The 21630-nt window shown below is 40.4% G+C and overlaps 1 protein-coding gene across 1 annotated transcript in view; it reads right to left on the bottom strand.

Annotated features, from left to right (window-relative positions):
* Positions 1–20490, bottom strand: part of LOC306958547 (SAM and SH3 domain-containing protein 1-like) — a gene marked incomplete at both ends in the record, with an annotated part of 517789 nt that extends 497299 nt beyond the window's left edge. Inside the window, one exon of the mRNA XM_079550091.1 lies at positions 20077–20490. Within this exon, the coding sequence (XP_079406217.1) occupies positions 20077–20490 (414 nt within the window). The remainder of the gene's footprint in view (positions 1–20076) is intronic.
* Positions 20491–21630: the final 1140 nt, after the last annotated feature.

Genomic DNA, 21630 nt, shown 5'->3' with positions numbered 1-21630 from the left:
TGGACAGTTTGAGGCCAGCATCTACCCACGTGGTGATGGCAGCCCCTCCAACCTGTCTGGTACAGGTACTTGCAGTGACAGCATACAGTCTGAAATATTCAGAAGTGCTGCCCATATGCAAGAGACAAGGTACACCACCGCCAGCAAAATGAGTGGGCCAGAACTGAAACAGCAGTGAACATGGCAGCTTCCACTGTGCGTGTTCCTCGCTGTTCATCACTCACATTAAGAAAAAAAACAGAACACAAGCTACATGGAATTTATCATTTAAAAAGTTACAAAAGGTTTTTTTTGTTGTTGTTGTTGATAAGCTATGTTAAGCTACCCTACACGCTTACATTCTAATTTTACATGTAGCCACTGCAATTTAATTCAAATTCATGCTTTGTTTTTGTCACAGGAACATCTGTGCAAATAAAAGTTCATGCAATCTTAATGCAAGTCTCCAACAGAAAAAGATAATCTTTGGTGAGAAATCTAACCCAACAGAACATTCAATGAATTCCATGTTTTGCTTTCTTCTGCTATTAATTAATAAACAAACAGCACATCCCTGCCTACAGTAGTTAAAGACAGGTACCCATTCTGAGCCCAAAGGCTCACCTAACAGTCTAACTTTGCAAAACAATGAAGTTTTAGCTAATTACGTCAATTAAACTAATTAGGTAGCTTCAGCCAATGCATGTAAATGCAGCTGGTTTTAGAATATTTCATCTGAAAAGGCTAACATTATTCAGCATAACTGAAGGAAAACAGCCACTTCTACAGCAAGTGTTAACAAACAGCTGCAGTGAGTTATTTTGCACAGGAAACTGCTGCTGTCTCATATTCCCACAGAGCCAAAAATGCTCAGGGGACGCAGTAGCAGTGCTTAACAGAAAGATTTAACTCAGCCCCAGGACAGCACAAGTCTAACCTGCCTTGCTGCCCAGGAAACTCTCAACAGGATTTTTTAGTCAACACTCAAGTCTAACCTGTCATAACACGCTATCAACTAACTAGATTTAATCTGACAGGTCCAATTCTAGCCTTCACAAATATCAGATATTGTGACTGTTACATAGTCATGGGTCTATTTTGCATTACAGACCACAGATTCTTTATTTGAGCTTCACAAGCTGAAGGATCAATACATAGCTTGTGTAACACAACACACTTCTGGCTTATATATTCAATCCCTTTTGGAGTAGAATACATTTTTAACACTGAAGTACGTATAGAAATGTCTTTGGTTTTGCCAACATGAAGATTAGCTATGGATTACTACTGTCCCTTGAAGGGCCATAAGTCTCAAACATAAGCTCCAATTTAGAGATTCATTTGAAGTCGCATTTTACGCACTATGGTGAGCTGTTCACAAGAGTCAAGTATACCATGCTCTCTTCTTGTTGCATAAAAGTACTCATTAAGATGTCATTCAAAAGAGAAAAAAAAAGATAAAAACATCAATATTTGGGTGCATGAGCATAAGGCTAGAGAAAACGGGAGCAGCAGAAAGAACATCCAAACAAACTCTGACCTATATTCATTTCCAATAATTACTGGAAAGGTGAAAGGCCAGTCGATTTTAAAACAAAAATCCCAGACCACATGTTTCAGTAGAAAAAAGGCACCAAGTTCTTAGCAAGAAAGAAAAAAAGAATTCAACATGATGAATGACAGTTATGATTAAATACACCTAAGAGCAACAGCAAACTGGAAGTCTATTTCAATTTTGCTTGCTGTTTATCTTATTTCCTTGTCACTAAGGAAATATCTCCTTTCCCTGCATGGAACCGCAGTGACATTTGACAAAGCAATTAGGAAAAGGACGCTTGTGATCAGCTGCTTTCGCCCTGTTACCAAACAGAGTCAATGCTCAGTTCATGATTCCAGCAGATGTTCATGCTTTACAGACATAGTGGGAACTTAAGGTCTTACTTTTTCTGTCCTTCCTGTATGACACAAAACTGAGTCTAAACAGAGAAACCACTCAATTGTCAGCAGTAAGTTTTAACCCATCCAGCACTATGCACTCTATACAGAGTGGACACTGCTGGATAAACTCTGAGCAACAAAGTTATTTCTGCAAGTCCACAGCTAATGTGAAACATGGTTTGAATGCTCAGTAAACCTGAAGAAGAGCCAATTTGAGCAAAGAACTCTACTGTGGCCATTTACTTCTCATCATCACGCACTGCCTTTTCCAGTTAACACTTTGCTGAAGAACTCCTGCTTATGAAACACTGAAATGCAGACATACAGCATACAAAGACAGAAAGCAGCATTTTGAAGAGGCAGAGACAAACGCTGACAAGAAAAGAAGTCTTGAATCCTCCCAGGCCTCATTTCTGCTTCTGTTCCATCTCCAGACTCGGGCCTCCAGTCTTTGCATGACTGTGGACTTTCCCATAAAACTGGACTAAAAATCAAAACTAATCCTTCTCACAGAAAGATGACTTTTTGCATGTGCACTTCTGCAAGAAAGGGAGGTAGCACTTTCAAATTTAAAAAAAAAAAAAAAAAGAAAAAAAGACAGCCTCCCCACAATCAGCTTAAACTGCTTGTAAAATGAAGGACTAATTCTGCTTCAGACTCAGTACTTTCATTGCATTCACTGAATTACAGTAGTTAAAATAGTTAACAACTGATTTGGCTAAAGGCATCTTCAATTATTCAGGAATGCAACCTGATGGAGCAGCTGTGAGGGCATCAGGGCACATAGCTCCTGGGCAAACTCCTCCTGACCCTGACATCAGTCGCTGGACTTGAGGAGTAGGTGTGCTGCCTTCACTGAAGAAACCCACCTGGATTTACAGATACACCAGAGATCAACTGCAGAAACAGGGGGACAAAGATCAGCCAGAGGTTCAAGTCTCCCAGAGAGAAAGAAGAGGACAAGGAGACCTGGAAAGATGAGGCTACCATTACAGACCGAAGAGATTCTGCTGGTAAACCTGGCTTCAATTTCATCAAGCACTAAAAGCTCACTTGGAAAAATCCAAAAGAAACATTTTACAGACTCATCAGAAAATAGCCAGTAGTCTCCCTCAAGATAAAAAGGCTCTTCTTAGTCAAAGACTTGAGTTTTATCTCCCCTGCCTTGCATTTATGAATGCTCAAATCGTTTATCGGGATAAAACTGCATTGCTACTTTAACTTGCCTATTCAACCTGCCTTATCCTATCATAGCCACCTAAATAAGGTATGCCACTGAAAGAACCTCAGCATTCCTATCCTGCAGCAGCCAGTACAGAGGTGCTCTCTGCTGCAGGGCAAGAGTTTTAACAAGGAAAATTTCCAGAAGTCAGCAGTTTAGGCTTTTTCTTTTTCTTTTTTTTTTTTTTTTTCTTTTTTTTTTGCCAATGTAAGGTGAATACAACTGTTAATCACAGAATGGTAGGGGCTGGAGGGGATCTCTGGAGATCACCGTGTCCTACTCCCTGCTAAAGCAGTTCCTTACAGCAGGTGGCATAGGTTGGTGTCCAGACAAGTCTTGAGTATCTCCAGAGGAGACTGCCCAACCTCTCTGAGCAGCCTCTTACCGTGCTCTGTCACTCCAATACTGACTGTTTTTCCTTTGCATGGAACTTCCTGTGTTCCAGTTTCTGCCTGTAGCTTGCTCTATTGCTGCAAACCACCAAAAAAAGGTTCATCCCCACTGACTTGAATAAAAGCAAGAAAATAGTTAAAACTTCAGCCACCTATCCAACAATAAAGCACAAGCTAAAATAAACTACTGTAAACTTAGCGATGGGATTGGTCAAAAATAAAAAAGTCATTTTTTCCATGAGAACTTGAAAAGAACACTCTCATTCAACAGCTGGGGAACTTCCTTAGTCAATTTTTTCAATTAGCATTTTCAACCAACAGCTATATAATCATTAACTATGCCAGTATGTTTTACATCGTGACTTGACTGTTAATGTACTTGAGCACCTGTCTTATCTCAGTTAAAATCCAGGTTTAATAAGAAGGGAAAGTGCTGTTCATGTTAATATTTTTGAACATTTTAAAGAAATGTGTTTTTCTTAAGCTAGTTTTGACTCTTAAGTCCAAAACATAAAACCTAATTCATAAGCAGTGCTTCCCAAATCTGTTGTCCTTCACTCTTCATGCACCAAAATATCAGAAAAGAAGAACTATTTGTGAAAGGAAGAACACAAAGAATGAACATGAACAAAAACCTACTACATTCTTACCTTACTATGAAGGTATGTAAAAAATAATTTGCAGGTAAGATATGCCTTCTCTCTCTATACAGAATTTTAAAATGCTTGTGACTTCACTGCATTACCTACCTTTTCAATAATGCATATCCATCTTAAATATGATTTCTGTAGCATGAGTAGAAGTGAAGAAGAAAAGGGCTTGCTTACATCATTTGCTTGGTAGAAGCAAGTCTGGCAGCTTCTCTTAAAGTTAATGGGCTGTAACAGAAACTATAAAGGGAAAATTTTGTATATATTTATTTATTTATACATATATACACACACGACTTTAGCTGTTGCAAACCAACTACTTCACCTTAGTTATAATTAATTTCCAGCAGCAAAAGATACAAAGGGTTACATATGTATTCTTTAATGTGCAAGATTTGTATTAATATCATGTCGTTTTTAATTTATTGTTATCTTCTATGAAAGAATAAATAATTGTACTGCCTTCTAACGTGTAGCTCTTGAGCTTTAAATCACTGACCATAACTAATAAGCAGTGTAATAGCACGAGTATCTTAACTAAAACCACAGACTGCAATTTTGTTGATTGTAAATCATCATCATTTTTAATGCAAAAGCAACAGCAAATCTCTGTAATTACTGGCTGCATTTGAATCACTTTTATGATTACTGCTCTATACCCATTAGAAATCCAAAACACTGAACTGCACAGGGCATAAAACTGGAATTATGATACAGTGCAAGCTATAATTGAAATCCATAAATTTCTACACTGGTGTTCAAAATTATTTTGTTGCCAAGAATTGAAGCCCTGCAGAATTGACTTTAAAAACATTTACTTTAACAGAGTGTTGGCTGCAGTGACAACAGTAGTTAATTTCAGAGTACTTTAGAGTAAAAATAATAATAATAATAAAAACACGTTAAAAATGTTAAGAATCACAAAAAATTTCACAAAAAATGCCACTCTATGTGATATTAAAAAAAAAATAAAATAAAATAAAGCCATCAGTAGTATAAGTGCATGCATTGCCTTTATTTGCTAATAAACAGAATATTATCTTCTAAAAGTATTCGTTTCCTAGGAAGGGAAATTAGAAATTAAACAACACACAACAGGAAATTCTTTTTAGGTAACAGCTTTAATGTTTCAAACTCCACAAAAGCAGACCTCAAAAATAAGAATAAGAGAAACTTAAATGCTTGCAGAAAAGAGGTATCAGAATATTCATAGACTTGGGCAGCCCAATTTACCAGAAGAGACTGGAAGAGCTGTTCTTGATTCAGCTGACAGAGCAAAGACATAAAAGAGATGACTGCTCTCATAATGCTGGTTCATCTGGAATATTTCTTGAAAGGGAACTACTACTTGCATCAAATTAATCTCTGTGTAGATGCATCCATGATGGAGACTCAACATAAGTAGAAAGGCACTGTTTTGTTTTTGGGTTTTTTGGGTTTTTTTTTGGTTTTTCACTGCAACTTATTTAAGCTAAAAGTCATCACTATTAAAAATTAAGTAATAAATCATTAATAAGTGTGGATTGGGAAGCAGAAGATAGCACCTATTTCAAAAAAGGAGAAGCTGAGGACCTTAATGAGGTTTTCTATCAAGAAGAAATAGACAAATTTCTTAGATGGATTCTTCCAGAGCTACAGACTGATGTCACTGCCTGCTCCCACTGGTCACCAATGTCTATCTTAATGTAGGCAATCTTTCTTTGTTTCTCTGGTTTGCTTTCCCTAAATTACGAAGACTTCTACCAGACACTGCAAAATCACTAAGAGACAATTTACAGATCCATCCTGTGGAACCTCCAGAGAGAAAACTTGAACAGAAGAAAGTAGAAAGCATACTTTTTTCCAACTACTTTGCATAAATTGCTTCAGGATGAGGCTACAACATCATACTTATGATTACCACAGTCACAGCTGAAGAACCACTCTTTAAACTAAAAAATAAATAAATAAATAAATAAAAATCATTTTCCTGGTATACAGTTTCCCCTTAATTACTTCCCAGATTTCCAAAATTTCCAGGCCAGGAGCAACCATGCAAAATTTTCTACCTTAAAAGGAATACACTGAACTGTTTGCTTCCAGGAACAGTATGTTGAAAGTGGGTTACAGCAGCGTTATTTAACAATGTTTCCACCTTTTTAGAAATAAAATGTTCAAGGCACCGTCACAGAGTTATGTGTAGACAAATGTATGCTTGAGTAATTGGGTCTCCAAGATGATACAGCTTGCCCTCTTAGCATAAAGATCAGCACTTGTGAATCAAAACATATTCAGTCCATTATAACGATAACGCAAACAACGCTTAAGAACTCTAAATGAATTCCCACTGCATTAACAGGAAAATCTGCCAATTATGCAAGTACGTAGTAAGAAGCACAGCACAACAGAGGGACAGTCATAGGATAACAGATTCTTTTCCTGATCTCTTCCTTCCATTGCTGAGGCTTCAAGAAACGCAAGCATCACTTAGCTCTGGTCTTCTCTTGCCTGTGCATTTAAACTCTCCAAGGCATTTCAAGAACCTACATCCTTTCAACAGGACATCCCCTCCCCAGTTTATTACAAAAGCTACATTTCAGATTGCAGCACACAACTGAGAACTTTTTTAATGGCCATGCAATGATTAATTTTTGTCAGGACAAATGCTTCAGGTGTCATAGTCAAGTGCTCACTTCTGCCTTTTGCAGCATTACAGTACACAAATGTTCAAAACATATGGCCATTATGCAATTAATAAATAAAGAGTAATTCTTCAGAAATAATTTTATCTGAGGTTTCACTTCTGAACTGCTGTTGATAGCAGAAGAGATTTACGAAAACTTCACTAGCACATAAGGGAAAAGTTAGGTAGATTTTAAAAAGGATGGAAGTCCTAGGGATTAGAAGCATGAATCTGAATTTCTAGCAAAATAGCATAGCAGCAAGATGCACAACTAAGAAGAAAACAGCATTTTCCTATACAGAATGAAAGCTGCGGTATGCCCTGTAATTCTATTCTTGCATCACTCATTCACTTGCTCATACTTGTACAGTAGGCCACGCTGAAGCCTTTGTCACTGACATACCACATAAAATACAGCAAAATAATCAACTGTGAGGTCTTGATGCAAGAAAAACTGCAGAAGAGAAGTAGTTTCTTGGAATAAGCCAATCCACTGTCACTCACAGAGGATGAAATACTTGCAAAGGACTGACTGAATAAAAACATTAGTCCTACCCCTTGTGACCCTAAGTTGGGTCAGTGTGCCTGCAGGGAATACACAGAACAGACATTAATTTTTACATGACATGTCCAGTAGGGAAAGAGTTTCATATAGTTTACACTTGAGTCAGACTACCACAGAATAAAAATGTGTCTGATGGTTTAGAAATTTAATCCTGATTCATCCGTGATCCAGGCTCACTGCTGTTTTCTTCAGCTGAGTTCTGAACTATAGGATTGATACCATACAGTATTAATATGCATCAGGTCAAATCCTTGGCCACATTCAAAGTACACAAAGCACTCCCCATGAAGGGATTTATACAGGTGTCTCAAGGCTTATCCTTTGCAGACCTCACTTTTGCACATGCACATTCATGTAGTACCAATGGATCTACACTCCCTAGGCACCACAGAATCATTGAATGGCTTGGATTGGAAGGGATCCCAAGGACCATCAAGTTCCAGCTCCCCCCACCACAGGCTGCTAGATGAAGAACTAGATCAGGCCAGCACAGAAATATTCTTGACTCCTACTTCCACTAGTAAACCAGCAGCAGTGACTGAAACAGAACAGACGTAAGTGTCTGTGCTCAATGGATCTTACTGGCACAAACAGAGGAGTTCACCTACAGGCTAGATAGAGTGATGGCCACAACTATACCAGTGGCATGGAGTGGGGAAGGAAGTGGACAGCAGGAAACACTGGAGAGCATTCAAGGAGATGGGCTGCTGTGTGTCAAGAAAGCACACTGTTCTGCTTTAACAGCCATGAAGAGCAGTGACTTGATGCAGAAAGACAACAGAAGATAAAACAAACCTGTGTTTGTTGGAATGAAACTATTATGCCATGTGGAGAAAATCTTGTTGGTCCCTCCTCACACATAAAAACGCTTTTGTTTCCACAAATCAAGAGGTGACGAAACAATGGACAACGCAGACTTATGAAAAAGTAATTGTGCTTAATCAACACAATCACCTTCTATATCAGACAAGGAAACTCGCAGCGTAAAAGATCTAACTAGGTGCCACTAATCTTGATTTCAGAAAGCCTTCTGATAACGTGTCACTAGACATTCATACTAACAAACTAGCAAAGAATGGTCAAATGCAAATAACTGGTACAAAATAGTTGCAGAACCCTACCTACAGAACGCATAAGAGTGAAATTTGAAGAGTTATAAGAAATCTTCTAGGGGACTGCTCTCAGCACAGTGATCATGTTCAGTACCAACACGGATGGTAAAAATGAAAATATTTTTATATCAGTGGGACACACTCAACCTGTTGGAGCATTAATGCACAAGAGGCTGGCCTTTGAATTCATACTCATTCATTAATAATTCATTAATTCTTGAAATGGAGGGAGTCTGATCATACAAGGATGTTATTCAGCAGTCACATAACAGCAAAAGTACAACAGGATGTGGTTCATTACATACACAAACAATGGCTAGCTCTCCCTCCTAAAAGGCTCAAGGACTGCTGTAGACTCAAGGCAGGAGCCAGCAATGTAAGCGTTACAAAAAAGATTACAAGCACAAAGGGATAACCAATGCTCTGCCCTACACCAGCAAGGCCACAGACCTCTTCAGACCAATGAGTGAAAGAATACTAAAAGGGTCATTTGCACACCCTCCTTCAAAAACAAGCAAACAAAAAAAGGATGGACCATTAACTGTCAGACACTTGGGTAGGATTCAGCAGGAGACCCTCAAAAATCTAAACCTTGCTAACAGAAGACATAACAAGAAGTAACAAAATGAATTGTAACACAGAAAATTAGATAAGATGCTAAAAAACAATTTTAGTAAAGACATCTTACCACATCAAGGATTAATAAGATTACAGGAGTCGCATTACTTAAAATTAGGAAACAGCTTGTCAAGCTAAAGTCTGAGGAAAACACTCCTATTTTATTATTCAGATGCTTAAACCGATCTGACAAGTATCTCAACCACAAAAACTACTGAGAGTTGGTACAACCAATTAGCCAAACATCAGAAGGACAACTAACTCCCTGTGTAGATATGGCATCATATGAGCAAAACCTCTATTAAACAAAACAGAACAACAAACTTTAGCAACCTTAGATTAGCCAAACTTCAGGGGTATGAAAGGGGAATATATTGGAAACAACTGCACTGATTTCACTACTTTTTCTGTTTTTCTGAGATAGACACTTCTGGTTCAGTTCCACGTAGCACTACTACTTCATGCAGAGGAAAAAAAGTTTGCATAAAGCTGCAGGAGTCTTTCAAACATGTTCTTCAGATGGAAGCTCTCTAAGCAACAACCAAAGCTGGGATTTAAACATGAATACTTTAAAAAATAAAAAAGCTTTTATCTTCCAGCTTCTTGAATTTAAAAGACTCTGACAGTATTTCGAAACGTACGGTCTAAAAATTCTTTATGCACAGTTCTGGGGAAGGAAAAAAAAACCACCACAAGAACACCAACATCCTCACAGTTATTTGCATACACTCTGCGGCCTTTTCGTCCATTCCCAGTCTGACAAAGAAGGCTACATAGGCACAAGCAATGAGCTTATAGGTCTAAGAATTCATGTGCTTATCATGAGAGAGCAGAAACCAGTTATTCTGAAAGATATGTAAAGGAGCACATTGACAGCCAGCCAGTAGCTCCTTCAATCACATCACTTTAAATGATAACAAGTAAAAAATATTAGTTACAATGCCTGTTAAATTTCTACCTTTAGGCACAACAGAACACGTAAATAAGACAAATCCCCCCATATCACCTAAGTCCGAGAGTTATCTCCACCTCTGTGTAAACATCTCCAAAATAACACTATATAAACCTCTCAGTATAAAGACATGTCTGCTCCTATGATTTCTTTACTACAGGTTGTATCTTCTTTCCAAGTTCAGCTTCTACCTGGCAGTTTCAGCCCAGTAAGCTATCAATAATTAATACATGGGATTATTCTATTCTAAGGCTGAACAGTCCTTTTGAAAGAAATAACCTGAATCAAGAAATAAATAATCACACCATAATTATCAACTTCTTTCATTTCCTTCATTCTAACTACTTTCATATACCAAAAAGCATCTTAACCATCATCTTTTTATTCTTTTGTTTCTGGGTGAAAAAAGGAAAATCATTCTGAATCTCATTGTACTGTTTGACAGGCTATGGCTTATTTCACACATCTGGAAGAAGGGGGAAGGAAGAGCAAGAAAAAAAAAAAAAAGGTGCAGATCAATTTAACCTCACATGGATCCAGCTAATATAAGTACATTTAAAGAGCTACTTCCATCAAGATTAGACAAAGATCAGGAAACAGTGATTGTATTTTTGTATTTATTGCTTTGAAAGTAGAATTACAGATTCTGTGCAAAAACAAAAAAACTTCATTTGTTCTCAACAAAATCAATAGCTGAAGATCCACGATCTCTCATGGTATGGGGTCAAAGTCTACATACCCAGCAGAACTTAGTGTAGAGAAGCTTTTGCTTTTGAAAACTCCACTGCACAGAAGGCAAAGGTTTTTATAGGTTAGACAAGAAGTATCAGTACTGATGTCTGTTTAGAAAGCACTATAAAAACTTCTAAACTCAAACATCCCCTGACAAGCCCTGCTTCACTGAAGCATGCCTACTTGCATTTAGTGGCTGCCATATTTGCTTATACCATTGATCAAACATCCTGAAGCAACAATGATTAAGCACATGGCCAAACAACAGTCAAAATACAGAATGCTAGAAGTTCATCAGATGAAGAAATCTCTGACAGCTATAACTTAGTTTTAAGTATTCACTAGAGTTCCTTTTTTTTCTTTAATGCTGGTTAATGTGAGCAGCATTGCAGTGAAACACACCAAAACTAAGGCTTATTTATCACCTAAAGGTTAAAAATGGACACAGACAACAAGTAACACATTTAAGAGTGTTTAACATAGATTGTAAGCCTTTAAATCCATACAACCCATAAATATTGCTGTTTGCTTATTATTCATCATCTCTGTGATATAGACAGTTAATTGAATAGTAGTTGTTTATCACTATCTGAAATAGCCTACAAAAAAGTACTTGAAAGTTAATCACTTTTCAAGCCAAATGTGCACTAAAATAAATAAGGAGTAGTCAAGAGCAATACCCTTTGCAGTGAAAACTTTTTTTCTCAGCAGGAACCAGAGAAGAAAGAACACCACTTAAGCAAATGTGGGTTTTTTTTTTGTTTTTGTTTGTTTGTTTGTTTTTAAAAGAAAGCTTTTACTACTAAACAGCCAAGTTAAGTACTGGGAGGAATTGCATAAAGGAATAAACTTCAGTGAAAACACCTGAATCACTCCAAGTCTCTTAAAAATACCAGCATTAGAACTTTAGAATTGAACTTGAACACCTTACATAATTTGAAGGAAAGGACTCTACTGCTTCAGTTAAAGATAATGTATCCTGAAAGTCTAACATTAGAAACTTATGAATTAAAACCTACAGTGTATATGAAGGCTACATACAAGTACTGCCTCATAGAATATCAGGGAAAAGGATAATCATGAAGTTAGAAAGCACTAATGAAAGGGATGAAGTTGTTGCTGTCCAGCTGTACAGCAAGTCCAAATTAGAGAGAGATCCTTCTGTAGCAAGTGTGACAACAAAGACAAGGAAGAAGAAAAAGCTATTTTTAAAAAGATGGTGCTCAATTCCTTATGCACATAAAAAGAAGTACATTCAATACAAGGGAATATCTGCATCACTTTCCAAATTCAGGTCAACGCTATTAACTACCACATCAGTTTCACCCACTTAAAAGTCTATAAAGCAATTAACTCCCCCCAACAAATTCAGGCTTCTATCAAAAACACGACATCCAGAAAGGACATACTGCAATAGCTTATTTCCTGTTAGACATCCTAGAAATTGATTTAATGAATCCCACACTTGCATAAGCAGCTCTTTTTAATATTTTTACACATAGAAGTTCTTTTCCAAGCAAACTTCCAAAATTATGATGAAGCTGTCCCTGGGGACAACAACCAAACACTTTACAACTTCCCTTGTAGGTGAAGTAAAACCACTACTTAAAGCTTACAAGAAAACCACCCAATTTTGTAAGAAACATTAAAAGAAAAAAATAAAAATAAAAAAAAAAGCACAGTACCAACACTATCACATACTTACTAGAGCATCAGTACTAGCTCCCTTTAACAAGAGACTCAAGCTTCCTCTAAGGATAAATTTTTTCTACTTCTTTTCTTCTTCTTCTGCCAAAATCTTTTCCAAACACATAACATTTACTTACAGCAACTGGTATTGTAGATGATGTAAACTCCACTGGAAAAATATCCTAAACTGATCAAATCTTTCCCAAACTGCTGCTCACCCTTAAAAGCACCATAAATGAGCAGAGGCCACCAGCATGGGTGTGCCTAGCAGCAGGCCAGGCTCAGCTGATGGCCCTTAGCAGTTAAAGCAGTTCCCATCATTCCACTACTCTGCACTCACAAGCCTTTCTACCAAAAAGAATAAAATCTTTTTCCCAGGGAACGGCTGCATCAGAACTCAAAGAAATTTTTTACTCAGAGAGAGTTAAGGCACAGGCTGCCCAGAGCTGTTCCCACTGAGGTCATATGCAGCATGAAAACACCACATCCCTACCTTGAGGGTGCAGGTGCTTATGACAAAAGTAGCTCATCTGGAGAAAAAAAAAAACTTGTAGAAGACTTACATTTGTATGCAGTTATAAGTTTTATTTGATATACACCATTTATTCCTAATTTATAGCTACTGACAGGACAATTTTAAACAATTGTTTACTTCATTGCAGCCAAGATCCATGAATGTAGATTTCAGATGTTACCAAACATTCACTGCTGAGCAAAACTGTCAGATCTAAATTCGTAAGTCAGCCTTGCTGCTGTTGAAGCTGCTAATGGTGATATTTAAAGCTCTGAAACTTTTTGGTTTCTTTTTGCACTCTACTGCTATATTTTCTGTCGTCATCTCCTGTTGTACGGTTCTTACCCATTACAATTAAAGCTGGTAAGGGCAGACTTGTTAGCTGATTTAGACTTGAATACTTCAAGCCAAGCTCAGCATCAAATGAAATCCCTGGCAAAATCCCCACTGACTTCACTGGGAATGAAACCAAGTGGAGCAGCAAGGCTCCGTCCAGAGGCATGTATCACCACAATTCACATACTGCTGAGCTCCTGAGAACGACAACAAGGCATTATTTGAAGGCAGCTACAATTGCGTTTCATTTGACAAACCACTTCTCTTTTGCTTTGCAAAGCATTCAGAGACGTTTGTTACACTCTGCAAGTAGCAAAGCTAGCAGACTCGAAGACTCGGTGCAGACAGTTGTGTGTCAGCCTGGCAGCGTCGGGGAACGTTCAGCAATTCTGCACTTCCTGCTGCAGAGCTGCTCCCAAAATAACACAGCACTGCTAAACATAGCGCTGCGTGTACTTTTAAGAAATGACAATTCCTGCAGCGTGTACAAGCAACCGCGTTTGTCGAGATAAGCACATCAACACCAGGTGTCATGTTAGGCTAGACAAAGAGATTGAACGAGATAGCTTTGTCAAACACAAAGCAAAGTGTCTCATTCAAACTGACAAAGCAAGAAATGTAAAAGTTCCACCTACCAACGCAGCCTGCTCTGCCCTGCTCTGGGAGAATCTCAAGACAGGAAGCGACCTCCTGTAACTGATGCAATAATTTCTCTGCTAACCTGCACTAACATTACTCCTGTCGCTTCAGATCACGCTGCAGCATTCTATACAGGTTCTATAGTACCTACCTGTGGGTATGTTTCTGATCATGCGTACGGATTTATATACCTTAGTGAGTAAGGACTGTTCGTAACAATATACCTTGTGTGCATATGTTAACAGGCAAAATTAACAGCGTAACTAATTGTCATTATATCCAAGCTACTGTTTACTCTGATATCGTTTTTCTTACTTACAGATAGGGGAGTTCACATTTAATGTTAACATACGGGCAAAGACCCTGCAGTAGTTGGTCCCAGCACTTCACCTGTCTACAACTTTTCATGTGACTTGGAAAGCCCTTCAACTTTCCTTCAATGAGGAAAATTCATCAATCTAAAATGAGGGACATAGCTGCCCTACATATAAGGCAGATGCAGTATGGTGGTATTGGCTATAAACAGAACGAACAGAACTAAAAACATGGCTCACGAGATTACTTTGTGAGATTTCGTTTTCCTTTGGCATTTCACAAACACGGCTGTATAACAGCATGGGCTCAGTCACCCTACATATGGAGGAAACAGAAGCTCTGGGGGCGGCATCAACAAAAATCTTTTTGTTAAAAAGGGTTTTCTCCTCAGAAAGGCTCACAACCATCAAACTTAGATAAAACAAGACAATTATATGGATATTCAGGAGTGAAACTTGGGGTTTGACTTTTGCCCCAGTGGTGGTGCCCGTTAGTGTGCAGCGCACACACACATGCATGCACACCAGCAGGCATTCCTCTTTTGCCAGGGACTATTAGTTTAGCTTCTCCTTCAAATATAAAGCCATATGGAGGCAGGCTGAAGGTGTTTCTGGTTGCAGGGGAAGGCAGCTCTTCCACCGAGCTCAGGACCACTAACCTCCCTTCTCCCCTATCCAGCCCACACCCCAACCTGACCTGTGAAAATACACTGGAGGGCTGAAAGCACTACAAAAGGAGGGAAAATTACGCAAAGCTAATAGGGGCTTCTCTCGGGACTCCACCTTTAATACACCCTAATGGGATCTTCCTCCCCTCAAAAGTGAAACATAATGAAGCCCAGGAAAATTCCCATTCAATGTTTTGAGAGGAGACTGAATACACGTTAAAATATTCAGGAACAATTCAAATGCAAATGCAGCAGAGTGCTGCGTTATTCATATTCTGCAACAATTTGCCTTAATGCTCCGTTAGGGCGAAATCCCTTTCCGGTTTGTTGTTTGCAAGTTTAATAAATCAGGACTTTGAAACAACTGTCCAATATATGAGGTGCCATATTTTCCTTAAAAAAAAAAAACAAAAACCAAAAAACACAACAGTGATACGAAATCAAAGGCAAAGGCACATTGCTTTCTAGTACAAAATACTTTTTCACTCCCCGAATATCGCCTGTAGCTTTGCTAATTTTTTGCCATGAAAATATTGTTACTACTTAATGCACTAGTACTTTTGTCAATAGGCAGCTTTCCCCAAGGCATATTTGAGAACGCTCTGCTAATCAGGGTTGATGCAGTTATTTCAAAGCAGCCAGGTCTTTAGAAAAAGGTTCATGTTTAATTCCAGAATGGGTGAGCATTGCCATTTCTTCAAAGCACAATATTTTTAATTCACTGAATTCATTTCTGTAGCTATCTAAATCACTAACTAAATTATCCAGCGACAGACTCAGTTTGAATCTGTGTTACAAAGCAGTACTGCTGGCATCTTCACTTCTTAGCATATAACTTATGCGAGATATTCCTCATTTTATAAAGGTGAGGATTAAACAAAGATTTAATCAGAAACACAGATCTGTGCCATACCATCAGCATGGAACTTAAAAATACATAGTTGGGCTTTTAATGAGATAACTCACTTGGATCTGATTTCTTACTTTTCTACATCTGCTTTAGCTCTTGAGATTATGACCTCAAGTGCAGCTGAATTTCCAGTGCTTGTTTTCCAAGCGTGCTGATAATCACAAACAGCACAGTGAGTGGCAATGAAGTCACACACCCATGCGAACATCGCACCACAGTTTTATTCTCTCTAATAAATATGGAAACCTACATCAGTATAACTATATTGAAGCTAAGCAAATCATTTTAATTGGTGTGGGACCTTTTAATGAATGTATATTTTCCGTCATTTTTAATGCATTTGCAATTCTCTGCAGATTAAAATTGAATAAAATTCTTCAAGAATGGGTCAGGCCATTTATTTCAATTAGAAATAGTAATGAAATTCCAGTAAACTATTAAATGTCACTTAATCTGTATTCAAGACAAATAGAATACTTAATTTCTCTTGACGTGTTCCACAACGAGGTATCCTCCTTGTCTTTATATTGACTAAAGTGGCGCTCCTCTGCTTTCCAAACACCACAGTGACATTTGGTGACATTATTCCTGCTCGAAACCAGCACAGACAATCTGTTTTGCAACCAGCCCACCAAGGTAAGAGTGTCTGCATGGGGGTGAAGGCTCTACTGTCTTTGTTCCAGCTGGCTCAGGTCAGTGCTGAGCTCTCCTTTGTTCAGCTTAATGGGAAGCTTGAGGGTTTTTTTTTTTTTTTCTTTTTTTTTTTCCTTCTCCCATCAGACCCATCCAGAAAATGTCTACACGTCAAAAGAACACTAACAGTATTCCTACACAAGGCATAATTAGTTTCCTAATTAAACACAGAATTACAACACCCAAGGAGAAAATGTTCTGGGATGACATAAATGTTTCATTTGACTTGGGGTGGTACTGCGGGTTGTTGTGTGAAAGGCATGAGAGCCCTTCACTTCTATACACGTTTCTTACATTCACAAAGCTTCTAAACTGATCAGAGACAGCAGGCTTGAAAGTGAAACAGAAGGCTTGGAGTATTAAGGAACATTACCAACCTCAAATAAAAATCCAGCCTCAGTGGAGTTCATCTCTGTAGCAACTCTATTCCTCAGTTTATATTCGCAAAATATAGAAGACTCAATTTGAGGAAGTGAGGTCTTGTTATAGCTCTCATGGAAATAATCAAGATGGCTTGCGATAATTCTCCGTGTCTGAAGTCACCCACACACATGGCTTGGATTCAAAGTCTGCACATCTTTAAGAGATTTATATTAGGCTGTGCTAAGTAGGTGTTACTCATTTCTTCTGGGTGTGATCAAGCTAAGTCAAACTAAACTTTACCTTGCCAATGCTTTCCAATCCCTCACACTCTGTGGTTTTCATCTGAAAATACAGCAACAACACCAAGAGGACAGCAAAGGGCTGCTTTCAACATCTCAGCATCCACACCTAAAATTCATTTTTGATCTTGTGAGGCGTGCACAAAAGGTTTCAAACAAGACAGAGGATCAGCAGCATTTCCAGTTCTAAGGGTCATTTTCAGATAAAACTCCAAAATTGTCTGAGAACTACATAACTGAAGGCAGTAAGCATTCTTCAGGAAACAAGTAAAATGCATCTACATATGTACGCAACCATTAACATACGCAGACACAGAAGCATGCATCTCTTTATTAGGTTCCAGTCATAAATACAGAAGGCTGTATGTCCATATAAGCAAGAAAGGAGAAGGCTGGTTAGCCATGCAGTGGCACAAATGTAAATCCATCTTCCAAAGTTCGATGCCTGGTGCACAATATCCACATGACCATCTGTAGACAGACATGCCCTTTAACAAATACATACAAAGAACTTAAGATAAACCCCAAGATGGTTCTTAATCCTACACAGAGGAGAATCTATTTTCTTTTGACAGGTAGAACTCTGTACAGTGCGTATTCCATATAAAAACATATAATATAGATTGATGAAATCATAGCCACAGTCTTCTAAAGGATTTTCTTTAGAAAAAGAGATGGTTACAATACAGTGCTTTCCCAAATGAAAGAATAAAATATTTCATTTTTCTTGTTCTGCACATGAATAATGCACAGTGATGTGATCTTTTGGTATTCCCTTTAAGCCGTTTTCAAGATGGATTGCTACAGTGGGTGGCATTCACAGTAACACATGTTGAGCAACACACATTCAGATCTTGCCAGCTTTATGGTTTCTTAGAACATGCTACAATCTGAAGTGATTCACACCAAGAAGATGGAGAAAGTTTTTCTATTACTGCAAGTAAAAATGATGTTAATATGCATTTACCATCCAAAATAAATACACTGACATTGCAAGATGAACTAAAACAAGGAAATTAAGCTTGGTTCCTCCCTCTACTACAAAATGTTCCATTCAGGTTTAAAAAGCATATTAGCATTAAAGCTGAGTGACAATTTCTGTGTAAGATGAGTTTGCCCTGACAGCTAACCTGCACTACTATCAAAGCCATCAGATTAAAACAAGGTGAGCTAAAGAAGAAAGCAATGCCTACAATTTTCATTTCCTTGATGTCATACAATGTCATCTCAGGAATTTTATAATTCCTATAGAGAAGATAGAAGGTAGTGAAGACAGGTAGAGGGTTCCCCTGGTAAGAAGGAATTGGTGACTGTGAGCACACAAAGTTGAAAGGAAGAAGTGAAGCATAGTTCCAAAGGTGGATGATGAGCTGTGGCTTCATTAATAAGCAAAAACTTTTACAGAAGTTTGTTTATATTAGACAGGTAATGACAATTACAGACAGGCGTCAGTCCAAACAAGTATCACTTCAAAGGGAAAAAAAAATCTCTTTGAAATGACACAGGAAGTTTCAGAAGATGCTGTACTCAGACTTCAAAATGTGCACTCAAGAATGTTTTTATTAGACTTGACCACTATCCTATCAGATTTGATTCACTGTTTCTGACAATGTCATCAGCCAGATGTTTCAGGAAAGGGTGAACACAAATATCTCAGACCACTTGGCTGCGCTGCACTTGAGAAGTGACCATTGGCCTTCTATCACCATGCCCTTAGAAGTACAAATCCTGAGAGCCTTATTATGCTGTAAGTCTTATTATGCGCACCTCTACATTGTTAACCAAGTTGGATTTCGCTCTTTATTCTCACATCCAGGTCCTCTGCTGGTATTAATTCTCAATTTTAATTTCTCACAATCATAATCATCTCCAGAAACCTGGTCCTGCAGACCTCTCCATCGCTTTGCTTCCATACTTTCAATTCCAAGGTTGAAAGTACCTACAGTTTCAAGGTCAACCAAAGAGTCAGACTTCAAATCATCAAAGAGAATGCAAGCAGCTTGGGTCACGAAACAGCTTGCTGAAACACTTCATTCTAAACTCTGAAATATCATCACATCACATCACATCACATCACATAATACCTTGTTTTCTTTCACAAATCACTTTCTCATTCGCAGCATTGTCTTTTTAATGCTATAGTTATATAACTTCCACACCATGTTATTATTACGTTTTAAACTTTCCAAATATAAGAACTAGATGAATATTGGGGTTTCATCAAACTGGGAAGTAGTTTTCGGAGACCTTCACTTTTCTGCCTTTCAGCAAAACATCTCGTAGACCTAGACCAACTTGCACCTGGAGCAGCTGACAAATGCTTCTGACATTCACCAGTCACTACCACCCTTCAGTCAATAAACAGAGAACGAGGAGTTGTAGGAGTTGTTCCACTGGCCACACTACTGCTTTCTTCAAGAGCCACTTCACCAACAGAAACCGACACTACAGCACTACCTTTATCAAAATACGGGAGACGCTATCACTCACCAACACAATGGGAAACTTTCAGAGGAAAAACCAGAAACATCCAGAAGCTTATCCTGTCAATCCCTGCCTTCACACTGCAGACCAGACGGGACATAAAGAACCGATTTATAACAACAATCAGAGGCACAGCACATGGGCCCAGCTGAAGTGGTGAATGGGGTCATGGCCCTGCTCCTCTGCACGTGAGGCTGGCACTAAGTTCGGACCGTGCTTCGCCTCAAACACACCCCGACCCCAATGCGTGCAGCTCCGCGCCCTGGTGCTACGCTGGTGGAGACGCGCAGAGTAGCAGACCTCCAGCCACTGCCACCGCCCCTCAAGAGCCCCTTAGCCCCTTACCTTGTTGGAGTAGGGGGGCTTGCTCAGGTTGATGCCGTCGCGGACCAGCTTGTCCCGGATCATGATCTTCAGCTTCAGCCTCGGGTAGACTACCGGGCCCCCGCGGCCAGGCCGGTGTCGGGGGGCCGCCCCGTCCTGTCCAGGCGGGCGGCGGGGCCCCTTGGCGGGAGGCGCGGGCGGCGGCTCCAGGGTGAAGTAGAGCCCCGCCGCCCGCTCGTCCGCCTCCCGCAGCCTCCGCACGGCCTCGTGGATCCGGCGGCGGTGCTGGGGCACGGACACGCCGATGGCATCCAGGTCCGGGTCGCCGATCTGCTTGCAGACCTCCAGGTCATCGTAGCCATTGTCGACAAAGGACTCGGCGTACTGGGGGAGCTGCAGGGTTTTCAGCCACTCGTACACTATGTTGGTGCACATGCTGCCTCCAAAAGAAGGACGAGTGCAACTTTCAGCACCGAAGCCAGCCTCCCTCTTGCCTCTCCTCACCGAAGGTAATAAAAACACGAACCAGAAACTGCGATGCGCGTCAAAGGACTCAGAATTAAGGTCAAGAAATGAACATCCACCAGGGGAAAATAAAAAATAAAAATCTTAAAGCAGATCGGCAGGGCACTGCAAGCACAGCTCAGCGAAGCCTTCGCGCTTATTCCTCCTCCTCTCCTGCCACCAAGTACCGCCGCTGCCTTCCTGCCACCAGAGACGGGCGGCTCGGGCGAAGGAGAAGCCAAGCGCAAGAGTGCATCCCCTAAATCCCAAGTCGTTGCCGCACCACATCCACCCGCTTTCACTGGAAATAATTCGCAGCCGCCGTCTTTTCCCCCCCTCTTCTTTTCGGCGTTAGTTTCTGTTCCCGCTCCCGTCTCACCTTCCTGCTCTCCGCCGCATGCCGGTCCCGGTTACCCGCAGCCGCTGCCTCGCCACACGCTCGCTCTGAGGGAACCCCGCGTCGGATCGCGCACCCCCCCGGCAGCACAGGGGTGCCGGCTGTGCTGCCCTCCGCTCCCGGCTCTCTCCTGTCAGCACACGGCGGCTGTCGCTTCCTTTTCAAACGGGTCCTTTCGGATTAGGAAGAAAAAGAAGGAGGAGAAAAAAAAAAAAAAACATAAGGAAGAATCGCTCTCACTTTCCCGAGTTACTTTCCCGCTGCCCTCCACCCCGGGATGCCGGGGAGCAGCGTTCCGCCCGCAGCCTGCCCCCCAGCCCCGCTCCCGACGCTGCCCCGCTCCGGCCCCCCCCGGCGGGGCGCGCACAACTTTCCCCGCTACCCTCATCGGTGGCCTCGGAGCCGTGCGGGCATCCTCTCGCAGCGGCGGCAGCTCGGGGCTGCTCGCAGCAGGTCGCCGCCTGCCCCTCCTTCCGCACAGCAGCGGAGCTCCCTCCGCTCTCCGTCCTCCCGTACCCCTCAGTCGCCCGCCCCGCCGCCAGCCGCTTTCCTCCGGCTCTTCCCGGCGCTCCGGTGCGGTGCCGCCCCGCTGCCGGCCCCTGCCCCACGCTCTCCCCGCCGCCCTTCCAACTTTCCCGCTACCGCCGGCGGGTGTCTGTCACACTGCTCCCTCG

Source organism: Tetrao urogallus (assembly GCF_951394365.1).
Source record: "Tetrao urogallus genome assembly, chromosome: 2".
NCBI lineage: Eukaryota > Metazoa > Chordata > Aves > Galliformes > Phasianidae > Tetrao > Tetrao urogallus.
Note: the sequence above shows the minus strand (reverse complement) of the source record. Positions and strands in the feature narration are given on the sequence as shown.